Here is a 24,737-nt window from a genome sequence, read left to right as displayed (position 1 = left end):
AATATGGCGACTTTATGTTGGATGCTCATTGGTGCAACGGTCTTATGTTGTGCTTATGTTATGTTATGTATTTCATGTGCGAGGCTCTTATTGCCTGTTCTACAATAGCAGTAAACACAAGACCGTAAGGTTGTAACGTAAGAAATGAAAATTTTTCATTCGCTTACGAGCTCTTAAAACCACGCCTTACAACCTTACGGTCTTGTGTTTATGCTATTGTAGAACAGGCTTTAAATGGTGTTTAAACCAGAGAAAAACAGACGCGCGCCTGCGCGGCCGCCATATTGGTTTACGTCGCTGCGTAGTCACTCAAACAGCAACGGTCGGTCGAGCAAAGCGACGTCGCGGCGCATTTCAACTTGCATCTTCATTGTCTCGTACGAATTTTGACGCGAGCGAGTGTTTCGAGAGTGCCGTGGAATGTCGAAACTGTCGAAAGTGAAGTAAAGTGTCGGGCGTTTGTGTCAACTGCTTGCCGCGTTCGCGTAGCCGTCATGTTGCTTCAACCATCGTGTCGGACAAGTGGTGCGACATCGCATAGCGTTCAATCGTATTTCGCATCTTCTCCGTTGCCTCGTATTCCAAATTTTCGAAGCGGGTGAATACTGGAACTGCCGAAAGTGAAGGGTCGCGCATTCGTGCCAAGTGTGAATCAAGACGCATCGTCGTGAGGATGATTTTGGTCTCGATCGTTCGAGAGCTGCGGCCGAGAGGGAGCTGGGCCGAGCTGGACGGAGCAACCAACGGCGAACGGTGAGTCAATTTGTACTTGTATTCGTCCCTGCAGTTTAATATTTGTGCAACGTTCTTATTGCGTTTGCGTAAATTATTGACGAATGAATCGGTTGCGCAAAAGCGGTTAGGAACAATTTGAAGTTGACTTCAAGTACGCGCGTTCGGCGCTTTTTTCGCCAGGTGTGCCAACAGTCGGGCGACTGCGCGCGTATGTATGGCATGTTTTCACGTATGTATGTATATGCATACAGAATCATCAGATTCTGGATTCGGTGTCGGGAGCACGGAGCTGCACGGAGCGGCGTCGCGATTCCGGAATGTCAGCCGGTTCTTGAAGTACAATTTCAGCGCGAAATAACGCGAAAGAAATCATCATGTTCACGGGCATCACAACCGAGCGTTTCGCAGTACGGAAACGATTTTTATGAGGCGATACAGCGAGCGAGTAGGTCTGTCGGAAATTCGCACAGAAGATTGTGCGCGCCTCCCCGGTCGTTTAGGTTATCTCTGTTTTTTTTGGAATTTCTTTCCTTTTAAATGGAAGAAATCGCGCCCGACTCGCCGAAATCACAATTAGGCGACAGCACATGCGTTAACGAGCCGAACGTCGATACGATTTACAACGGCAATGACACAGAACGTCATGGGGAGTGCACGCCGCAACAGTCCGAAAGATGCATCAACAATTCCATTTTTAATACCATTTCCAAGATTGTTAATCCCACTACAAAGGTAAAACTTTTTTTTATTTCAAAAGACATGGATTTTCTTAGGGCTAGATAATTCCTGAAAAGGCTGTTTGAACAAAATTCTAGATTGCGTTGAAAGCTAATGTACATTTTTGATTTTTTTATAATACCCAATGTACATAAACAGAATATGTCATTTTTAAAAGTGAACGAACATGCTTTGGAATAAAATTAAATCTCTAACATTTTTTGATGCTTGAAGCATTTATCAATTTCTATTTATTGCATTTGGTTGCATCATTTACAAATCTTTTTTTTGCAATGTTATGCTAATCCTTTTTTAATTTATATGATTTTACTTAAATGTAAATTTAAGTGTGTGTGTATGTGTTACAAAATTAATATGTATTTCTGTACTGTTTATTAAGGATGATATTATAATAAGATAAGTCTATATTGCATTAATATATATAAATACAGTATACTTTACCTTATAACTTATCCAATTTTATAATCTTTTTTTTTTAATGAAGAAACGCCTGCTTTAATTAATTATACTAAATATTATGTTCTTTGCTAGGTGCCAGATATACAGGATTTTAAGATAGTAAAACCTATAAGTAGAGGGGCATTTGGTAAAGTATTTTTAGGGTACAAGAAAACCAATTCCGAGCAAGTATATGCAATCAAAGTAATGAAGAAAAATGAGATGATAAATAAGAACATGGCTTCACAAGTGGTAATTGAACGCAATGCATTAGCTCTGACTCGTAGTCCATATTGCGTGCAACTCTTTTATTCGCTGCAGTCTATTAGCAGCGTATATCTAGTCATGGAGTACATGGTGGGCGGCGATCTCAAGAGTTTGCTTGGTGTTTGCGGTTTTATGGAGGAGTCCATGGCGGCATTTTACACGGCAGAAGTCTGCCTGGCGCTCGAGTATCTTCATTCGCACGGTATTGTGCACAGAGATCTCAAACCGGACAACATGCTCCTCTCGCGTGAAGGACATGTCAAGCTTACGGACTTTGGACTCAGTAAAATATCATCCTTGCACAGAGATCTTGAAATATCAGATCTGGTGAATCCTATGACTCCCAGTCTATGCACCAGGACACCTGGCCAGCTGCTCTCACTGACGTCTCACCTGTCTTTTGGTTCTGGTCAGAAATCAACCAACGAATTGAATCTCAGTGATAGGAGTACGCCAGCCATGAACTTACTCTCCGCGCTGCAAAGAAATTGTAATTTTAAATCCTCAGAGCACATGTCGCCGAACTCTGTTATATCTTCTGTCGCATCTGGAGATTATTCTCGAATATCTGGCGTCACACCTTTTCAATCGGCGGAAGATCTACGTTTCGAGCAAAGTAACGAGGAACAAAGTACAGAAGAGGACGAAGTCACCATTGAAAAGCGCGAAAATGATCTGGTAGATAGCTCTAGCAGCTACCATACCTGCGAGGCATCCTCTATGCAAACAAATAATCATACTGATCAAAATGTAGAGGAAGACGAGGAAGAGAAAGACGAATCTACGCTCGAGGCCGAACAATCGGAACATCGGTCTCTTGTACATACTAGTCCAGTAAGCACTTGTACAAATTCATTTGTGATTCGAGGATCAAAAAAAAGAAAACGGCCTGGCGCGGATGCAACGACGGGTTTAACATGCGAGATTGACGCGATAGATCTGGACGTCGAAAAGACACCCAAGAGAAGCAATCGTGATTCTATATTTCCTTATACAAGTCCAACGATTAACAATGCCTCTACAAAAGCAGCGGATATTGTCGCTGGTTTAGCAGAAAACGATGGAAGCAGAACACCGAATCAAGACATCGATCAGAATGCTGGATCTACGGGGAGAGTAGCTTTTAGCACGCCAGTATCCTCCGCTAGGCAAAGAGATCGCAATGAGAAACAGCAGAAATGCCAAGAAGACGATGATGCGAGGACTTTAATCAAGACGAGATTTCGTCTTCCACCATCGTCCGTTTCACATTCCGCCCACGATCCGCACACGGATTCGGACAATACGTCCGAGGGCCATCGATCACCTCAAGGTATTTCACCCATCAAGACACCCGCGACTTCGGGTAATTGTTACACACCCTATAGAACACCCAAATCCGTGAGAAGGGGCGGTCAGGGTGGCGTTAATAGATCAGACGATCGCATACTCGGCACGCCCGATTACCTCGCCCCAGAATTGTTGCTTAAACAGGGTCACGGACCGGCCGTTGACTGGTGGGCACTAGGCGTCTGTTTATATGAGTTCTGCACAGGCTTGCCGCCGTTCAACGACGAAACGCCGCAGGCAGTGTTCACGAACATTCTTGCGCGCGACGTTACATGGCCCGAGGATGAAGAGGCTTTGTCGTTAGCGGCGACCGATGCCATTGACAGGCTGCTCACCTTGGATCAAGCTTCTCGTCCCACGGCGAGGGAAGTACGCACCATGACTCTTTTCCGCGACTTCCCATGGGATGAGCCATCGAAAGCAATACCCCCATTCATCCCACAGCCGGATGATAAGTATGATACGTGCTATTTTCAGAGTACGTCGTCCCGATGTTATAATCTCCTCGTCGATTCAAAAACAATACCGTGTAATAGATTAAAACTTCAATTTTAAGACATGAACTTCTATTATCAAAATGCAATTTGGAGATGTTTAAATAATTTTATCGATATGTAGTTTCCGCAGGAATACGGAAAACGTTGTTATTGTATCTAGTATAAAGATTATTGCCCAATAAGATTTCGAATATTTCAAAACTTTAGTTTTTTATTAAAGAAAAAAGGAATCTTAAAATTGTTTTTAATACTATTTTTACGCGGTATTATTTTTTAAACGACATTATATACCGCTGATAGTACTAGCAGTTAACAAGAAAAAAAATTTTTTTTTCCAGCGCGGAATACTATGCAGCAATTGAATGTAAGTAATTGCGATACATAATCTTCGGCGTATCGCATGCAGACGTGGCAGAAACAGAAGTCTATAATGTCGAGATCGTTACTATATATAACTTTATTTTTTATATACTTGTGTATATGTATAGCAATATAAAATCTAAAGTATTTTGTTACTAGTAATCATCGAGTTTATTGACCTCTACAATGAATGATGATGATTTTATTTAATGATGAAAGAACGTATATAGAGCGTGATGAAACTTAAAATGGAATGTCATGTAGTAAAAAAAAGATTGACATAGTATAAAATTTCCTTTAAAAAAGGCGATATTGTCGCTTTCAACTGCGAAAGCGGATGTTTTTACTATCGCTATGAAGCTCTTTATTAGGGCTTGACAGTTTTATCACATTTTTCGAAGCGAGTGCGATCGAGTTCACGTTTCTTCGGCAATCCCTATTGTCGAAGAAACAGCAACGGTGTGAAAGAGACATGCGTTAAATATGTGCGTCTTCTATTTTAAATTCTTTAAAATCCATGGCAAAAAGTGTGTCACTCTTGTGTATACGCCTGGATACTGTCCTTTGCCGCAGCCTATTCCCCATGATACAATACCAACTTGCGTCCAGCGACCATCGTTTACCATTAAAGGTCCTCCGCTATCACCCTGTAAATGCAATTATTCATTTTGAAAATTTGGTTGTAAATTCAAGTATACATTCATATCGACTTATTTGACTCAAAATGAGACTTGGTCTGATTGTGATTTATATAATTTTCTTACAAACTCAATAACTTTTTACTCAACTACTGTATCAATTTCTCTTACTATTAACTAATTAATAAATAATTAGTCGCATTCGGCTTATAGGCTACAAATAAGTTTGACATTAAAATGATATAAATGTAAAACCAACGAATGTATAGATACAAACCGAGCATGAATCCTTAGCGGCTCGACCAGCGCACAGAAAACTGTCAACTATACCACCTGGTGCCGCAGCACCATATTTCAGTTTACACTCGCTGTTTGACCACACGGGTATTGAAACTTCTTGCAAAATTGCTGGTTGTGGCCCACCTGATTAAATATAATAAATTACTTAATTAAATACAAATATATTTCTTGAGAGAGAGAGAGATATTCTAGAACTCTTAATTTGTGAATATCCGTATTACAAATGATTATGCAAATTAATAAAAATAGACAAGAATGTAGAAAAGTATACGAATGTTAATTATACTTTTATTTAAATTCAGGTAAAAATCTTTTTCTTAAAGTGACTCCGTTAAACGACTCTCGAGTTAAAGACGCCGCGTAGAAATATTCTTACTTTCTCTCAAAGAACCCCATCCAATGACGGTCGCTGTCTTGCCGGAATATAATTGCGACCCGCTAGGAAGGCAGATAGGTCGTATTTGTTCGGTGAATTCCACGGGCTCGTTTAGCGTGAGAAGTGCCACGTCGTTGTAGAGCGTACGGGAGTTGAAGCCTCGGTGCCTCACGACTCTCTTCACGCGTCTCTCGATGTGACGAATTTCGGTATTCGTCTTAATATTGTAGTCACCGAGGCGTACCGTCAACCTCGCAACGTCCCAAGAGTTCATGCTGGAACAATATAATATTTTCTTTTATTAGATATTTCTAAATTAATCGTAACACTTCTAATTATTCATAATCTGATTGCAAGGATTTTGGTATACATATCCATAATAAAGAAATAGTTGTAGACATTATATTGTTTCAGTTAACAAATCGCGTTTGATTTGTGAAATAAAATAAATTGTACTCACTTTGCGACGCAGTGCGCCGCCGTCAATATGTGTACGTCATCGATGAGCGATCCGCCGCAAAATTGTCGTCCAGCGTTAAAAAGCGCACAGATCCACGGCCATTCGCCCGGGTCTGCGTTTTTCCCTCCTACGATACGCTCTTGATCTTGATTGCCGTTTTTAGCACCGCATTGCGAGAGATTGTCATTATTGATCGGAGACTTGTTAGTCGTCGACACGGTTGTCGATGAGGTGGTCCACCAACCCGGTTTCTTCGTCGGCCACGTAGTGCCGACGCTGGGTTTCTTGCTAGAGCTCGTGCTGATCGGTTTTGGCGTAGTCGAAAACGTCGGTAGGCCAGGTGAAGGTGGATGAGTCGGAAGTGGCGGTATCGTGTGATCGGGCGGATGTGTAGGAATCGGCGGTGGCCAAGTAGGTGCAGCTTGAGGACGTGCTATCCCTGCGCTCTCGCTTATCTTCTTATTGTCTTCCACCTAAAACAATTCAATTAGTTTCGTTTAATTAATAAACAACGCGAGCAACAAGAAAGATCCTCAGGGACAGATGAAAGGAATGACCATGGTATTGCGCCCGACAAAATGAAGAAATGCGCGAGTACCGAGCAATAAAACGCGGACCGTAAAATGGTCTTTTGTGAAATCGTATTGCCGAATCGACGCGGCAGAAACATAACTTTCTAATAGGATCTAACAGGCTTTGATTCAGATCACGTATTACTTTTACGAGTTTCCGGTGACGAAAATGATTACCACGAATAAAACGGGAAGGCGAAGATTAGATTTTACGTAGGAATTGTGTCGATTAAACAACATTTAAGTGGCTGACGCGTTTGGACGTCTTACTTGTGGATTAGAATTGTCGCAGTTGTCGGGATCAGGCGTGAAGAAGGGATGTAGATTCGAGCAACAGATTCCGAAGCTCGGATTTCCATCCTCGCGGATGTAGCTGCATGTGTCGTAAACGCCGAGGACCCAACCGTCCAGAGCACCGAGGTCCGGAATCTTGAAGTACGGGTAGCACTCTTTGAAGGTCGTACACCGACCGACTTCACCTTTCGAAGTCAAGCAGGTCTCGCGTGTCGTGGCTCCGTTCCAAAGAATGCCCCGATCCTTCCTCGATCCGAACTGATCCGGATCGACTGCGGCTGTAAATTGAATTTTCATGTAACTTGATTATAATTTTTGTAAGATAGAAGGTAAAACACATTTCTTGCGAGGATATTTCGTATGTGTTAAATGTCTATCTCTTTTTCTTTCAATTTTTTTGACATATTCTACCTATGCCATTTGATTTTCTGCTTATACGTTACTTCAAAAATTTTAGTGAGATTTATTCAGGTATGTTTATTCAGTTTATTCTTTAGCCGTTAAAGTGCCTCTATGTTATCCTGTTTACCATCGCAGAATCAGGATGCATCGAGCATGTTTATCTCAGCACGTACTCGAGAATGCTTGTGCTTTGGCATGTAGACGCATTAATGTCCGGATGCATTAATATACATGATGTGTGTATTTTTCCGATGTTAAGCCAAACTAGAAAAAATTGTGATAAAATTGTCGGGACATCGTCCTTTAATATTGCCCGCAAAAATTTCGAGTATATAATGCACTAATTATATTACGAATATAAATTATGTATTGAAAATGGGTTTAAAAATGCCGACAAATTTCTAGAATATTTTTATTTATTCTGTTTACTCAAGTATGTTATTTATGTTACTGTAGTATTTGTCTTTTCGAGGACTCGAGAAAGACCAAATAAAGATTTTTATCACATGTACTATCGTTGATCGATTACGTGATTAAGCTGTACATGAATGCAAAAATTAAATGAATTAAAAAAATATATATTTGCTTTTCTTATGAAATTTATTGTTCTTTGTTGAAAAGTTACATTAATCGAAATTACATACGAAAAAAGAGAAAAATTTATTTTTAATGCTGCCGACTGCGCGAAATTTGTTTCGCGCAGTAAATAATCGAAACATCATAATAAAATTCCATCGAGATACTTAGCAGCGAGTTCGGTGACCTACGCGAGGCACACAAGTGCACACGTATGTACATCGAAGGTGAGGTTTGTACGCACCAGGAGAACTTCCGGTTGTCATATATGGGATGTACGATGATATTATTAGGTCCCCGATATATTAGATTTTACGATCATCGATGAAGGAAGCAAGAATTTTTAATTTTTAATATTAAAGTAAAGTCATCCTAACAAAGAAAAACTCGTACATAATGGCCTACGTTTTCTTTTTTTGACATTAGTCACTAGACTGACAAGATAAATGATGATACAACTTACAAAGGAACAAGTTTTCGGGATAGTTATTATGAGATACGCACGAGAATAAAGAATGGAATTTGATAATTTTGTGATATCTAAAAATATTTGCGCGCAAGCTGAGAGTTGTTTTAATTTTCAAAAAGAGAGAGATTGTAGAATTTAAAAAATTTTTTAATTTAAATCTTGATTTAAAAAAATGTATCTTGCTACGTATCATTGAAATAAATTTTAGCTAAACAAAATTAATGGGAACTAGTACAGGAAAATAATGATATTCCATACACGTCTCTTGTCCATAGCTGATCAATGACAACCAATGAACAGTTAAAGAACTTTCTGCATAAGTATTCAAAATCTTGATCTTCGATCTATATTTGCATCACTTTTTTTAAAAAGCTGGCGGGATTGTTGAAATAATTCTCAGCTAAAGTTATCATGAAACATCGTGGAGAAATGTTTCGAGGAAGATAAAGACGAGTGTCTGTCATGACGAATGGAATTTGAAAGTTTATCAGCGTTTAGACAAGAAACGCTGATATGAAATACTTTACTTGGTAATTGATACTGACCTGTGATGACAACGGCATCGTTGTCCTCCTCCGAGTGGACGTTGTCGACGTTCAGTGATCTGGACAGGGGTCCGACAGCCGCCGCGGGTACGATAGTCGTGATCACCTGCACCACGAGCACCAGCACCAGCATCGCAAACGGCGACGGTCTGCGCCGATTATTCATACTCTTCGACCTGTCAGAATTAAACTGCGTGCGATAAACTGAAGGTATCGCGAGAAGAAACAACGAACGGCACGCGGAGGCACGGGACTTTCAGGTCCACGTGCGCGAACCACCGGCGGGGATCTTGCCGACTCCGCTAGGCTGTCTAAGCTGCTGAATAGCCGCTGCTCGAGCTTATAACGGGCTCGCCCTCCTCCTCGATACAACGCACGAGGTGTTCTCGCGCACCTTTCTTCTCTTGCTCTTTTATCATCACCTCAGCCGCAGGGTAGAGGATAGGGCGCAAAAGAAGGATAGGGTAGAGAAGATAGACGGTAGGGATCTCCCCACGGTGCGCAAAATAATCGTTTTGGTTATTTATGCTTCGATGCGCGCAAAGTGGATTGATTCTTCTTTGCGAACAGGAGAATTGATTTAAAGCAACTGAAATGCTAAACTGTCTCTGCTCTTAAATTATACTTCTAATTATGAAATGAACAAAGAGAAATTACTTTAAGTTATAATTAAAATGTAAAGCATAAATTTTATTGTATTTATTATTTACACTAAAAAAAAGTTTGGCAATAATAATCAAGATGATAGTTAATTAAATGAAAAGGGTTATCAAATATTTAGTAACTGTTTGATAATCTGTTAGTTACAATTATTATGCTTGATTTGTTATCACGATAAAGCACCTTGAATATACAATATATAATAATATCACGGAAATTTTGCAATAATTACTTTAAGACGATACGTTATAACGTATGAATTTTATCGAAATAAAATTCCTAAATAATATTCCTCAAAAATTAAACACATTTAAGTTTGAGATATAAACATTTTGCAATTATTTCAAACACCGTTTAATTCTTTATTTAAAATGTGTAATATTTCATGTTGTAATATTTTTACATTATAAATTAAAAATAATTATTCATTTTTGTAAACATGTATATGGATTAATTAATAATTATATTTCTAAATGTTTTATACATAATACAGCTAAATTATTTTTTCAATTATTAAACAATTTCTTTCTAAATTTAATTTTGCAAGTATACCTTTAAGATGATTTGACGATATTGATATAGTTTTGCCCAAATATTATTTCGAAATTATATGTGCAAACAGTTATTAATATTTTATAAAAGCTCAATACTTTTACATTTATTTTTGTAAATATATCTACATAATTGCAAATTATAATTTCATGCAAAATTTTGTCATAATTGAATAAATGTTGTCTTATATCGAGGTATTAACATATTTAGTTATATTAACTAAACGTTTAATTTTATTTCATCAAAACTTGATTATTATTACTAAATTCTTTTTTTCGATCTAGATATTTCTCTGTTATTTATAATATAAAATTAGGAACTAATGCGGGAGGAACTAATGCGGGACCGCCTGTTTTTACTTTACATAAAATTATACGTTATAATATTTTAATCTTGTTGTGACTTGTCGTCACACATAGAATGCCCCACTAATTATTCAGTTTGCTACCTGATCGACTCATGGAATTTGGTCTCCGTGTGATACAGAGAAAATAAGCTGTCTCTTTTAAATAATTTTGCTGAGGATGATCTGAACTTGGGCCGAAACATTCGAATAAATTTTGGGAAAAGATAACTATGACTATAACTATCATTTAAACAAATGTACTTATTACTATGTGGTATAAAAGATAAAAAAATCTTTCTATTACCTTATGTCTTATATAACTTTTTATAACAATGTATTCACTTTACAATCTAATTGTACATAATTGTTTGAAGTGATGTTCTTCAAGAAATATTCGCGAGTGATTCGAGATCCGAGCGTATAACGCGAGGACGATAATCCCGTCTATGAATGGGAGTTATCTCGATTATGTAAGCTGTATGATGGAACCGGATCACGCCCGATCGGTCTACGATCGCACGATTCTTGTTCAACTCGTATGCCGCGCAATAGCATTTGCATAGAAAGCCTTCTCATCTTGGCCTTGAAGATGCCAAGAGAAGGTTGCACGTAAGGGACGGCCATGAACTTGCTTCTCCGCCTTCTGGTCTATTCCGACACTACGTATTTATGCATTTCCTTCCGTCGACGGCGAACATAGAACTGTCTTTCTCTCATATGCGAGCTTTGTGATCTTTTCTTTACTCTGAGGTTACCTCAGTTCGTCACCTCTTGCATGTTACACTCGACTCACGTCATTCATCTAACGGCGTTGTGCAACAATATTATGTATGCTTTAACATGTTGTGAAGTGATAAAATAATCATAAAACGATATTTATTAGGTTAATAATCTAAAGAAACAACGGAGGAAGTGTTTACGTTTGTATCTTACGATGCTAAAGCGAAATGAAACACACAAAGTATTTTATCGTGCCCTTCACATCGTAGGCAAGCCTGTTTCGCTAGAGACAATCTATTGAGATGAGATCTTCGATCTTTCACGGTGGTATAAACAGTACCTTCCGCGAGAGAGCGAAGAACGGAGGACCTTGAAGTGTACGTCAGGATCGCGCTACCTAGGTCGACGAACCCCGTCCTAAAGGGTGGAGGGAGGAAGAGAGATTTTAAGTTCGTGCGTTCTTTGACCGTGCATTCTCTGAACGGTTAATAACCACTCACTGTCGACATCTCGAAGAGATAAAACCTTTTTTTGTTGTCGCTCGCGAAAGAGGGCTCGGTAATCAATAAAGACAGCGGGTTAGTGTCTAACTCGCCAAACCGGACCTTGCCGAAAATACATGCGTTACCAAGGTCCAGCGATGGGTAAGCGATCGTGGGTGGTGAGGATGTGGATCGTTGTATCTTCGTTCTCTGTATGTGTCTGTGTCTATCACACGTTTGTACAACCGTCTATTAAATTCCGTAACGTTTATATTTATCATCGGCATAAAAATCTCAGAAACGCAATTTTATCGAGAGGAGACGTCTGACAGGAAGCTTTTGCTACCGAAGTTCAATGTTCTTCTTCAAGTCATTGACCTATTATTATGGGAACGTCATCTGATATATGTTTCGGATATTTAACATGCACGAATGTAAAATTGAGTTCAAGATTTTGTACTGACGCCACTGTAATATTACTGGATCTCGTTGGCAAAATCCTTCCTCCGAAACGTGCAAACCGGTTGGGTCGGGGTTACTCCTAATTAACTGAAAGATATCGAAGTCGCTTGTTGCGCTTCTAATGACATTCAAAAGGGAAGGTCTATGAAAGAAAAAGAAAGAGAATATTTGTTCGCCATGTGTCAATTAATAGATAAATAAAATTGAAAAAAAGTATACAGTTTATTAAACGGTTTAAATTTTGATAAAATTCGTTAATTTTTACTTATTTAGAAATACCTTCAAAATGAAGTACATCTAATAATATTTTAGCACATAAAACATCATGTAAATGAATAGTATGTAAACGAAGTGCTTCGTGAAACCGGTCATGGATGATAATATTACGGACGCAAAATTTCATTTCCTTGTATATGTTCTGTTATTACTCTTCATGACGCGATATAACGGAGTAGACAATAAAACGGCTTCACTTTCATAACGTCATAAAAGTTATGCTCATGATTAAGTATGAATATATGAGTCGTTGAATCCTGTTACTTATAGAAATTATAATTTGTTTCTGTTAGATAACGGCGGTATATAAATGAACTATATAAATTATATAAACATCTTTATTAGAAAATTTTATGTATACAGTTATCGTAGGTTGAGCTGGCAAAAAGTTTGATAGAGTATTAAAGTAGTAATGGTATATCAATTCAAATTTTATTATACAGCTTTGAAGCCTTGAATCTGTTTACAATATTTATATAGTATTTAATTTAGTGCTTATTTTTTGACATTCGCGTTGATACGCGAAGATACGCAAAACCCGTTAATTTAAGAAGCAGATCTAACCGTAAGTCAGCATGTATGTGTGCCATATATCAAGGAATTGAAAAATATCATTCGCCGATTAACGAATTTTATCGATCGTTTACTGATAAATATACATCTCAAGGAATACTATGCTCGTGGAATATGCGAGGAGATAATCCTCGAAATATGAAATGTAAATTTTGTCTCGATTTTGAAGAGCTCTCTCCGTCTCTCTCTCTCTCTCTCTCTCTCTCTCTCTCTCTCTCGTAAAAGAAGAGGTTTCCGAGCAGAAACGCTCTTTAAAACTGTGCCAGAAATTCTTTGCTACGCATTTTCGTAGATCAGTTTCGTAAAGTATACACCGTACGCGACCGATCGACATGTAGCTCTATCGCGCGCGGGCAAAACAACACAAATACTACGCCGAAGAACTATAATTCACGTTAGGGCCAGTGACCTTACAAGGTCTTGGTTCTCGCACGATTGCCATGATGCTTATATACACACCAGCTGACTTCTAGCCGACGATGATAGCCGCCTGACTAAGTCGCGCGCTGTAACCACTTACACTCTCCGTCTCCCTATCCCTTCTTGCGTCCGAGGAAATACGCAAGCTGCATCCCGTAATCAAGGTGCCAATTAATTCCCCTCTACAGTTTCTATTTGCAAACTGATCAGCTCCCTTATATCTCAGAGAAATGTGAGGAGGTTCTTACTTTAATGAGTACTTTCGAGCTTCTCTCTTTTCAGAAATAAACTGTCAGGGTTTTCACAAAAGGTAGATAAGTCGGGAAAAAAAGTTTGATCAGATTTTTTTTAAATCATGAATTTGTAATGTGCGCCTGTTAATTATTTTTATAGGCTCAAATAAGAAAGTATTTTTAACAATGTGTACTATAAAGACTGCAGAATTAAATTCTTTACACTGAGAAAAAAAATTATTAAGTTTTAATAAATATTTCTTTGAATAGTGAAATATTTCCTTACAGTACTTAAATATTTACTGAATAAAAAAAATTATAGTTAAATTAAATTATTGTTTCTTGCACTAATAATAAATCAATATCTATTTACATTTAGTAAATATGTATTTCATTGCAACTATTCAAACAAATGTTTAAAATTTAGTAATTTTTTCTTTCAGTGTATAAATTTTGTATTATGTATAAAATTTGTTAAATTTATTTATTAAGAGATTATTTAATGTTCGACGAATCTGTATTTTATAAATTGAAATCAAATGGAATTAATCAGCTTTTTTTTTATCGATGATCTTCCTAATTATACCGAGTTTATGATTGATCGGGATTAAATGTAATCCCCCTGTCAACGAAGTCGAATACGTCATTCAGATCACGTTCCGTTAGTCGATTTGGCGCGGGATAACGTCGCACGCTTGTTCTGTGCTAATCGTACTGGATGTGTCATGTCAAGACTTTTTCGGATAAGCGATTCCATCGAAGTGTCTGCTGGGGAGACGGCTCGTTAAGGCACGTCAGCCGTGAAATGCACACGGACCCTTCTGAAAGCCGACCTGACGTTCTCCGACGCTGATTTTATGGTGCACTCCCTTCGTTCTTTCTCTAAGACCTGGAATCTTCTTTATCTCTCCTTATGGGTTTCCACGCTCGGAATTCCCTTTTTTTCCTTTTGAATTCCTCACCAACAGGTTTCCTCCGGGTGCTGCTCCACGAGCTTCTCAGCGCTGCGTGAAACGAAACAAAGCGAGAGCCCGCGACTTTTATAGCAGGAATAATGAGAACAATGATGGACTATCGTTTTCTGTGATTGAGATCCTTTAATTTTTCCAATCTGTTAAGATCATTCGTCCATTTGGGCACGATTACATTTTAGTTCTTCTGTTGACGGGCGAACAAAATTTTGAAACGCTCTTTAAGCTCGCATGAATATCTGGTGTATTATGCTAATATGATCGCGTTTTTTATCTCGCGTATCGCGAAACCCCGTGTAATAGAATGAGGCATTGAATCACGCTTATGCTAATGAGACCTCCGAAGAAACGATTTACTATCGTACGTCATCGAATTAGTGAGTACAGAGATGATTGATATCGCGGAAGATACGTATGTAAAAATATGTGTGCAAAACGCGATTATGTAATATCAGTACCGCGGGAACAAATATCTGTCATTTAGAAGATGAAAGATAAATGTTAATTAACTTATTTTCCTCGTTTCGGAGAATTTCGCGTTTTCTTTGTTTCTGTTTCTCGTTATTTTTATAATCGTTGTTCGCTTAGTTTTCTCAATTACCTTATTTGATATGCATAATAATAAAAATCTTTTAAAAATATATTATCATATTTGGCGATCTCATTATCCTGATATATTTTATACTCTACTTTTTTCAAAGCATTTCAATAATGTTTATAACAACGTTTGCTGAATTGACGCTTAATATTAATGAATAATATGAAAAATCATGGTCGTCTCGGATACGATAAAGGTAACAACAGTTTATTTTTAGCAGTAAAGGAGACGTACGATTTTTTTTTTTTTTTATAAAACGTACTAATATAATATTTATTGTTGCAATAAACATCATAATAATATAATATCACCTCTGGCACAATCTCACGATGGCAAGACAACGCGACGGTAGTAAAACAATCGTACTCTGGGCATTCTCCAATCCTATCCTTCAACATAGCTCCCGCTTGCGACTTCATCACGGCGCTCTCGGTCCGGTCTGCCAACCGGCAACGGTTTCTTCTTTTTATGCATTCCTCTATTTCTAACAATAAATCTAAAGCCCGCGGGCTTGTTCCACGTCGCCATTTACGTCGTTTAAGTACGATATCGGGACGGCCCGAGGAATCGTCGCGAGAGGACCGCGATCGCATCTACACACGCAAGTCTACAGGTTCCAAAAAAAACGGAAGTGTGATAACAGACAGAAGCGATTTCCGTTTGCCATCGGCGGGCACGATCGATGTTCCCTCGCGACGACGACGCCGGACCGCCCGGCTTTTATAAGGTAGATAATAATATTAATAATCGTAAGGATAATAAAGGGATGATACTATTATAATAAGATGGCTCGATGAGAAAGACACATCCGTGCGTTCGCGTAACAATTGTCATATTTTCGACCTCGTTTCGTGATGCAACGGCAACGATCGAGGGACACGGATGTGATGGGTAGGGGGATGTTATGATTACGCGAAAAAAATGTCATGGACTAAAGCTAATCAACGGTCTTAGTCTCATACATCTATCTTGATTTCTACCTATCTCTCTTTCACTCTTTCATTCTCTGGCGTCTCCGTACGCAGGCATTCCGAGCTATCCATTCACACACGCTCTTTTTCTCGGTTTCTCTCTCGCTTTTCGCCTTTCTTTCCACATCATTTTGCATTCTCACTCATGAGTACAGACACTCATTCTCGTGTATAAAAATAATAATAAGATCTCATAATAATATATAATAATATATAATTGTATAATAATATATGCGCCTTATGCGTAATTTGATAGAATCCATAAAATTAATAATATCCATCTATATGCTATCTGCAATAAATGTAACAAAAAATAGTACTCAATAATAATAAGGCGTTTTACAAGCGTATTTTGATCGTTGCTTTGATATCGGTATGATGTATCGACGTGATGTTCGTGTGATTAACTTTAAACGAGAAAAGTGTCATGACCGTGATTGTCCTGCTCTAATCTAAACGGCTCTAACATAATTGGCAACAGATACAGTGTATATTTGTCTTATTTCTGTATATGTACGTGTATGCGGATCAATGGGCACCTCCGTATTGTCCTCTTCACGTGTGTAGATTGTAGACATATGCATGCGCAATCGTACACCTCGAATGCGCTACATTAAGCTGACAAGCAGCTCGCTCTCACCGGTGGCACATTAATGTTATACATCAAATTTTACCTTACGAACTACATAACCACGAATTATTGGCACCGGCTGTCTCTCGTTTCACATAGTTTCGCGATGTCGCGACGATATTCATTACACCTCGAGTGGAACGTCCTCGTCGTATCGGCACGAGTTCTTGTCCCAAAAAGATTTCGAATCAATATCTTGAAAATGGAGCAACTCACTTGTACACTTATCATATATGTACAAATAATGTAACAATTCTAGTAAATAAACCGTCCGCAGACAATTTCCATCAAAAATTGCTAGACAATTGGTGGTCAACTCTGTTCGCACTAAGTTGTTTTATAGTGCCTTTCGATATAAATAAAATCTTATTGAATCCAGATTTTGCTCTAGTTCTACCGCCAATTGTCGTCAGACTGTTATAGCAAGTATGCCAAAGTCCGCTTGATTTCTGCCATCATACACTGAAAAAAAAGACTGGTAATAACTACCAAATGTATAGTGAAATAGTATCAATTAAATATTTCGCTAATATAACCAAAAATAATTTTACTTTTCTAAATATTCAGTAACTTACACCAGATTTGATAATACTTACTAAACATTTAGAAACACAAAATTATTTTTGGTCATATTGACAAAATATTTAATTGATATTATTTCACTATACATTTGGTAGTTATAACTAGACTTTATTTTCAGTGTACGTATCTTGTAAACTTTGCTATATTCCTGATACAGCAAAGTTTTATATTTAGCATTGTATATATATGTCAAATCCTATAAAATCTATAACCTTTCTGCAAAAAATTTACAGCTAACACTGTGTGGAATTTATTCTTGACAGTGACTATCTTGGCTGTCTAGGGATGAAATAATGTACAATGAAATATAAAGATTTTTGTATGTGGAATTGTAAAATGGTATTTCTCCTACTCCAAAGCTGTAAAGAGACAGCTTCATTTATCATTTTACGCCTCGGAAATAAAAGAATATTTTCTAAATCGGAATTAGTGTGTTATTCGCTGATTTGCTATACTTAGGACTGTGATAATCAGAAAGTATTGACTATCTATTCAGATTCTGATTAAAAGGGGGAAATTCTCACTAATCAGTATGAGTGTATTATCACTGAAAGACAGTGCATCTTTTACCGATTATAGTAATAAATATTAGCATTGAAATCAGTAAAATTTCACTGAATCCGATTTAGATAATAAATACGTATGACATATACTTTTTCTCTTCCCTTAGAGTGAACAATAATGATGGCTTTAGTTTCGCGATATTGAATCGTCATCTTGTCCTTTGACGACTGGACTCGATTCCTATATGCGTGTGTGCGTGCGTGTAAAGAGATTACACTACGGATACGGATATAGTGTGATTATATTACTCTTATTAGTCTTAAGACTTAGAAAAAATCGTGGCTTCTCGATGCTATCTCGAGCGTGACGTGGCAGAGAATGCGGCACGGGGAAGCGATCCGGCTTTATGGATTTTTTTTTAAACCTTTTTTTTTCACGCAAACGCGGCAAGTTTCCGCTTCAAGCCGGCGTTTATTCGCGCGCAATGATCGGCTTGCGACTGACAGCGGCGTTACGAAATCACGCGACGTCTTCATGCACGCGCATAAATACGTCGGTGCTCGTAAATGTGAAGCTATAAAAGTCTCGTTAGCGAGCCGAGATGAAAAGAAAGTGTCGATTAGCTTTTTACGGGCCGTTGATGAGATTCGAGTATTTTTTTTTTCTTCGTTTTTATGTTTCGCGCGTGTTGTACAATTTCTCGCGTGGAATCAATATCGTTTAAAAACTTTATGGATGGCATCGTATAGAGATGCAGAGAGAAAGCGGCGAATTGCTTCTGTCATTGACTAACACAAACATTTGGAGTCATTCGTTAGCGTGAAAGGACGGTACGTGAATTATGACGAATTTGTCGACTTTCGAAAATAACAATTCGTAGAATTGTACGTATTTTTTAAATGTACGGATAAATATTAAGAACCTAGACGTCAGCGCGTGCGAATTAAGATACAAATTAATAGAGACGAGTGGACGTCTCATATGCATCTACAATGTACGTATGCTTAACATATACCGGGATCCTTAAATCAATTTTGATTGATTTACATGGCGTTCACGTTTGTAGCGCTACGCTTCGGTATCCTAAGCTAATAATCGTCAATACAAATTGGGACGAAAACATGTAACGTCGCTTTTTGTACAGCCAGCGACGTATGTGTATATTCTTGCACATTGTGACTTGCTCCAGTCGAGTAGAAGCCCATAAATTTGCGAGCGAAAAAGATCATTTAACCCTTTCACGTTCTGATTTTCTCTGAGAGAAGAATCATGCCTGATTTTATTTTACAGGTCTCTAAAGTTATTAAAATGGTTATTACAGGTCTCTGAAGTAAATGCAATAAAGATATCACAATGTAACAAGTTCGAAATGGCGGCTTCAATAAACGCAGATATTAAAAATATAAAATACATTCAAGTTTAATAAAAATTTGTGTCGAAATTTTTTTTTATTTTAGGATTTCTTCTGTCATGTATCTTTAAAAATCTTTCAACGATTTTTTAATTTTTGAAAGATGGGACTTTGCCAAGCTTGTTCTACCAATTTAAACAATTTACTGAGAGACTTTTCATAATTCAAACGTTGCAAAAATATAAATTTAGTTTACAAAAATATAACAAAAGGATCTATTTATAACAATTATATAATAAAGTCCAAAAGATTTCGATCTAATCTATACTTATCGTGAAAATTGTAACTATCTTCATATTTTTTTCATTATTGAAATATATGAAATTCTAGAATATTAAATATACATTTTAAATATAATATTATAAATATTAGAGAAATTTATCGAAGTCTATTTTATCAATTCAAATAATGCAAAAGTAATGCTTTGCGTCTCCCACGATTAGTCTGAGAACTTCCGGATTTATCCAGAAAAGTCATATATACAATCAAATATAAATATAATATATATAATTAATATACAGTATAAAATATATCTATATGTTTGTTTCTTTTATATAAGTTGTATTTGTATATTTAGGAAAAATAATAAGAATTACAAACTAATTAAAAACTACAAGAATAATTTTCACATTGTTTTTTAAATAAAAAAATAAAGTTTGGAAACAATAAAATATCCATATGTAAACTCATACGTAATAATATATAAATTTATATATATAAAATTTATAGAATATTGTATAATGTAAGCGCATGTTTACTTTTTGTAAAGAAAAACAATGCCAAAACTATTTTTATATATTTATATTTGGTTATATATATATATATAGATTTAACGGAATTACTAAAAATTAAAAAATTTTAAATTTTTATATTTTAAGTTTAATCCCAATCGTCATCCTCTTGTGTATGCCTCTCTATAAAAAATTGATTAAAGAACTTAAAATTATGAGTGAAGCGATCCATATTTCACTTATATTTACATTACATTTTATTGCTTGAAATTTTACGATTTCGGTATTTATCACAGTACTTCTTTGATTAAAAGAAGCAATATTTTTTTTATGTTTTAATGAGCAATATTGGACATTGGATTCAATAGATATATTCAGAGATGTACTTTTTAAAAATATATGTTCTAAAATATATCACTATTTCACTGAAACGTGAAAGGGTTGAAGTCTCATAGAAATGATAATTATTAGCAAAACATTAAACGTAAAAGAATCTAACAAATATGCGTCAAAAAATATTATAAAACATTTGTCTGTCAAAGTATAGGCTTCGACTGTGATATTATACTACGATTATACTGCCAGAATCCACGTTGAAACGAGACGGCAATCTTCTTCGAACTATCACTTCTTGAAACTATCTCGGTGATCTTCTCATGCATCCTCTTTATTCATATTGATTGTTCTTGCTGAAATATAATTGACACGTAGTTACTTGCATCTCTTTCTCTCTCTCGACGAACGTTCAAGCACGTCATCGACGAAACTATACAAGCATTTTCAGCGTGGTGCGAGAAAATTCGTTGCTCATTTAACAATCGTCATTATTCGACGCAAGATGTTGCTGACTCCTCATTCTCCCGAGTAACCAGTCCTCGTCAAGCTTGCGTAGAGTATTTACACAAACGTTTCTCGTTTGTTCGGGTTCACGTGTTACTATTGTCGTGAACATGCACATGTGCATGCGTGGAATTGGCGAGGGGTGAATGCGGTAGATGCGGGGGTGAAGGTAGTTCGATGAGAGTGACGTCGTATCCGGCGGGAGGATCACCCGGATCACCAGGATCACCCGGCGAGCCCGGATTGTTCGGGTTGCGTTCGCTGCTTGGATCTGAATTGATCCGCGAGTGGCTCACCTCCAGCAGGAACAGGTCCTCGTCGACGTAATATCGGATCATGTCGTCGTCAATTTTCGCTGTAATTCTGCAACAAGGTAGGGTGATATTCTCGGTGAGTCTTCTCGGCGCGACTCGCGAGCGAAAACGGCGGATCTCGTCCCGAATAACGTGATCGTTTGAATTGGCATGCAACGCGATAACTTCCGCCATTATAATATTATGATTGATGAGCGAACCGCGCATAATTTGTTGCGCACGATTAACGAAATGCTTTGATGTTGGCGAGCAAAACTTTACGATTTAAAAGACTTTGTGCGACAGTCTTATGTGAGAAATTTGGATTACAAATATTATTTCTTCTACTAAAAAAAAAATTTCTATTTAATATAATATTTTTCTAGTAATTTTTTTTTTCTCTAATGCAATTCTCTATTATATAATTTTGTGAAATTAAAATAGATATGAAAAAATCCTTGGAAAATTATTTCATGAAGAATGTCGATAGTCATCAAATTATTACAATATTATTATATGGCAAAACGCGACATTTTTACTGTCTTCAGGTGAATCAAGATCACAGTTGAAGTGAAAAAAAAAATGGATCGTAAAGTTCGCTCCGCAATATGCGTAATTTGAGAGAAAGAGAAAGGGAGGACGCAAGATAGGATTTGCTTAAATAACGTGAAATGTGCATGTCGAGTAACGAAGAATATCTGTTCGAGGGAAAAGTTCCTGCAAGAATACGCAGTGCGTAATCAACATACGTTGGAAAATATACCGGGCAGAATAAATAATCAGTTGTACGAGACGCATGACGACATTAGGCGAGGCAAGCAAGGCGTGCATGAGTGCGCTCGTGACGGAAGGCAGAAGACGAGAAGCGTGAAGGATTAGTGGATTAATCAGGCATGATTGTGCGTAGCGGTAGCGAGATGCAGTCAGCGTGCAGCGTTAAGATGATCGACAAAGAGAGGACACTTTTAACGAGACAGTACACGAGAATGGCGTACACATTTAAATACATATGTCGCACAGAGAAACCCGCATCCGACATTTGAAAGAGGCACGATCATAGGCGAGAGAGAGAGAGAGAGAGGGGGGAGAGCGAAAGAAAAAGAGACAAAGAGAGAGAGAGAGGGAAATAGAAAGAAAAAGAGAGACTACCAAACCAGGCGGAGAGAGTCAGGCAATGTCACCGTTATGGCATGCACCGCGTAGGCGTGCATGCAAGTAAAGATGACACTCTACTAAACTTACCCCTTTGTGTTTTTGCGATAGAGGTTATTAATACTCGAGGATGCAATTTTGTACTTTGACTCAATCTGCAAAATAGAAAAAAAGTAGAACATTAGAATTTTGATAGTGGCTTGCGGACCGCCGTTTCGTTTCTTGCGCACGCACTCGAGAAAGTGCTCGCGAGACGCGCGTAGGTAGACGCAGTATTACCGCGAGACAGCAAGAGAGAAAGACAGAAGAATAGAGCGAGAGTAAGGTAGATAAGATCGAAACGCGGGAAGGTATAATGATGAAAAGACATATCGCGCGTCGCTAGAACGCGGATACAGTTCGGAAGATCGAATCAGAGCGCGGCCGAGATAGGAATTACGTAGATCAATTAGATCATTTGTTCGCGTAGAAACGCGTTGCGCGGGAGAAATCTGTTTGACAAGAGAGAGAAAGAAAGGGTGTGTTTCTTTCCACTTTTTTCTTCCGCCAATTCTGATCACTGTAACGCGCTCTCTTACGTCATGACGTCCGATAGATCGTTAAGAGCAGCCGACAGTCTCGCACATCCGTGGAGCAGGAGGGGTAAATATGATCGTGTGTTTTGCACTATCGATATTGTATTAATAAGGATCTTGGACACAGTGGACAGTGATGCATGCGCATTAATATTAATTAGCGAGTGGACCAGTGCGAAATAATTAATAATGGCGCAGTATGCTTTCACATGCATGAGTAATATATACTCTCTCATGGAACTTGTACATGGCACGTAAATATATATATGTATGCGTGTATAATTTCCATCGAATTGTATGCGATTGAGTAAGCGAAAACAAACTGGTACCGATTGAAATCGAAACAGACATTGGTTTAGCTTCCGGCTTGCAACTTTATTAAGCCTGGAAGTGTTTACCGAGGCTACGTTGCAGGAAGCGTATCTCGATCGATGGTAGCGATAGCACCGTGCATTATTGTCCCGCTTCTCGTTCTGTTTCTAGAGCAAGCCTCGCGAACGACAACGTAATCATGGATTAACCCATTAACGCCCACGGTTGTGCATATTCGACGCCACGCGGTGTGTTTTGCATAAAACACATCACTGCTACTGTACGCATAGTTACCGATATCGGTCGCGGTATGGAAATGGTGAGAATTTCCATTTCCTGTTTCCACGAGGCATACGAATGGACTTGTTAGAGACGTTATTTACTTACTTTACTACCGAATGATAAGTATTCAGTTAACACAAAATTCACGAAAGCATATTTCACTTCGATTATACATATTTAATTTATATAGCCATGATATTTATCCCCCGCTCCAAGATTAACGTTACATTGATGTCGTACGATTCACGGTAAAGATCAATAATTTTCACTATACTGCGGGCGTTAATAGTTCACGACGTAGCGAGAACGAGTATCTATGTATCAGCTCTACAACTTCCGCTATATTTCTCTCGAAAGTATCTCTGAGAACGATGTAGATGCAAGCGGACCGTGGAAATTGTAAGCAGCTGCAAAGGTCTCTGAGATATCTCTCTCTCTCTCTCTCTCTCTCTAGGCGCGTGAATGTTGGCGTGAGAATGTTTGTTGTGAGATGTGTGTTGGCGGTATAAGAGGAAAAAGCCTTAGGATGTTCCTTACAGCGTTGAGCAGACCCTGGACCGTTGGCGGGGTGACGTGTAGTGGCGTATAGACGTCTTCCGATTCCTGACGAACGTAAAGCATGACGCGCTCCTCGGAGTCCGTCGAGCGCAGATGCGACTGCTGTTGCAGGTGCAGCCGGTTGCCGACACTGGACACCACCGCGCCTGTCAGGCCGGCCTGTTGCACCCCTTGCAGCACCGAGCCCTGCAGCTCTTGCACCTGCATCAGCAACGAGTCCTTCTTGTCGTGCAGGTTACTGAGATTGTCGGGCGGAAAGTGGTTGTGGAACTTGAGGGCCGGCAGACTCGGCCGGCCACACGGGGGCGGATAGGGGCTGCTACCCCCCGCCGCTTTCAATCCTCCACCTTCACCGTTACTGAGGGACGAGGTGTCGGTGTCACCCCCGCCCCCGCCGCCGCCACCACCGTAGAAGCCCGACAACTCCATCGTCGAGAACTGTCGTGGAAGAGAGAAGAACAAGGTTTATTTCTACTCTGCGTCGCTTTCTTCGCGATTCGACAAGACCTGTTCGAAATTTTCATGGGCGTTAAGAAACGAGAAGTAACTTCGAAGAGACGTTAATTTCTTTTCTTAACACATAATTATCTTAATCTTAATGCATTA

General features: G+C 38.3%; 3 protein-coding genes and 1 long non-coding RNA gene across 7 annotated transcripts in view; 2 read left to right on the top strand and 2 right to left on the bottom strand.

Annotated features, from left to right (window-relative positions):
- Positions 1–276: 276 nt before the first annotated feature.
- LOC120357272 overlaps positions 277–24,737 on the top strand; it is a 181,962-nt gene continuing 157,501 nt past the window's right edge. The window contains exon 1 of the long non-coding RNA XR_005574426.1: positions 277–753. This is a non-coding gene — a long non-coding RNA (uncharacterized LOC120357272). The remainder of the gene's footprint in view (positions 754–24,737) is intronic.
- LOC105202774 (serine/threonine-protein kinase greatwall) lies at positions 983–4,526 on the top strand. The gene is made up of 3 exons (XM_011171442.3): positions 983–1,467; positions 2,005–3,985; positions 4,343–4,526. Exons 1-3 carry the CDS (start codon positions 1,273–1,275, stop codon positions 4,387–4,389), a joined length of 2,223 nt encoding a protein of 740 aa, XP_011169744.1. The 5' UTR covers positions 983–1,272; the 3' UTR covers positions 4,390–4,526.
- LOC105202775 (proclotting enzyme) lies at positions 4,512–9,334 on the bottom strand. The gene is made up of 6 exons (XM_011171443.3): positions 8,997–9,334; positions 6,981–7,282; positions 6,139–6,611; positions 5,679–5,953; positions 5,280–5,425; positions 4,512–5,011 (listed from the first exon to the last, which is right to left on the bottom strand). Exons 1-6 carry the CDS (start codon positions 9,160–9,162, stop codon positions 4,859–4,861), a joined length of 1,515 nt encoding a protein of 504 aa, XP_011169745.2. The 5' UTR covers positions 9,163–9,334; the 3' UTR covers positions 4,512–4,858.
- The window catches only part of LOC105202794 (protein grainyhead), a 118,033-nt gene continuing 111,929 nt past the window's right edge, over positions 18,634–24,737 (bottom strand). For 3 of the 4 annotated variants that reach the window (XM_039447424.1, XM_039447426.1, XM_039447423.1), the window contains 3 exons: positions 24,111–24,569; positions 22,495–22,559; positions 18,634–21,322 (listed from right to left, as the gene is read on the bottom strand). In XM_039447424.1, the coding sequence (XP_039303358.1) occupies positions 21,046–21,322; positions 22,495–22,559; positions 24,111–24,569 (801 nt within the window). In that variant the 3' untranslated portion in view covers positions 18,634–21,045. The remainder of the gene's footprint in view (positions 21,323–22,494; positions 22,560–24,110; positions 24,570–24,737) is intronic. The other variant, XM_039447427.1, reaches the window with a different exon arrangement.

Source organism: Solenopsis invicta, chromosome 3 (assembly GCF_016802725.1).
Source record: "Solenopsis invicta isolate M01_SB chromosome 3, UNIL_Sinv_3.0, whole genome shotgun sequence".
Lineage (NCBI taxonomy): Eukaryota > Metazoa > Arthropoda > Insecta > Hymenoptera > Formicidae > Solenopsis > Solenopsis invicta.
This window is presented reverse-complemented; position numbering and strand designations above follow the sequence as displayed.

What these genes read in the sequence shown, in the direction of transcription:
- LOC105202774 (XM_011171442.3), top strand. Translation starts at nt 1,273, where the DNA reads ATGGAAGAAATCGCGCCCGACTCGCCGAAATCACAATTAGGCGACAGC. An exon ending in TTGTTAATCCCACTACAAAG is followed by an intron (nt 1,468 to 2,004) that starts GTAAAACTTTTT and finishes GTTCTTTGCTAG; the next exon opens with GTGCCAGATATACAGGATTT. An exon ending in TGATACGTGCTATTTTCAGA is followed by an intron (nt 3,986 to 4,342) that starts GTACGTCGTCCC and finishes TTTTTTTTCCAG; the next exon opens with CGCGGAATACTATGCAGCAA.
- LOC105202775 (XM_011171443.3), bottom strand. Translation starts at nt 9,162, where the DNA reads ATGAATAATCGGCGCAGACCGTCGCCGTTTGCGATGCTGGTGCTGGTG. An exon ending in GCGGCGCACTGCGTCGCAAA is followed by an intron (nt 5,954 to 6,138) that starts GTGAGTACAATT and finishes ATATTGTTCCAG; the next exon opens with CATGAACTCTTGGGACGTTG. An exon ending in ATGGGGTTCTTTGAGAGAAA is followed by an intron (nt 5,426 to 5,678) that starts GTAAGAATATTT and finishes ATATTTAATCAG; the next exon opens with GTGGGCCACAACCAGCAATT.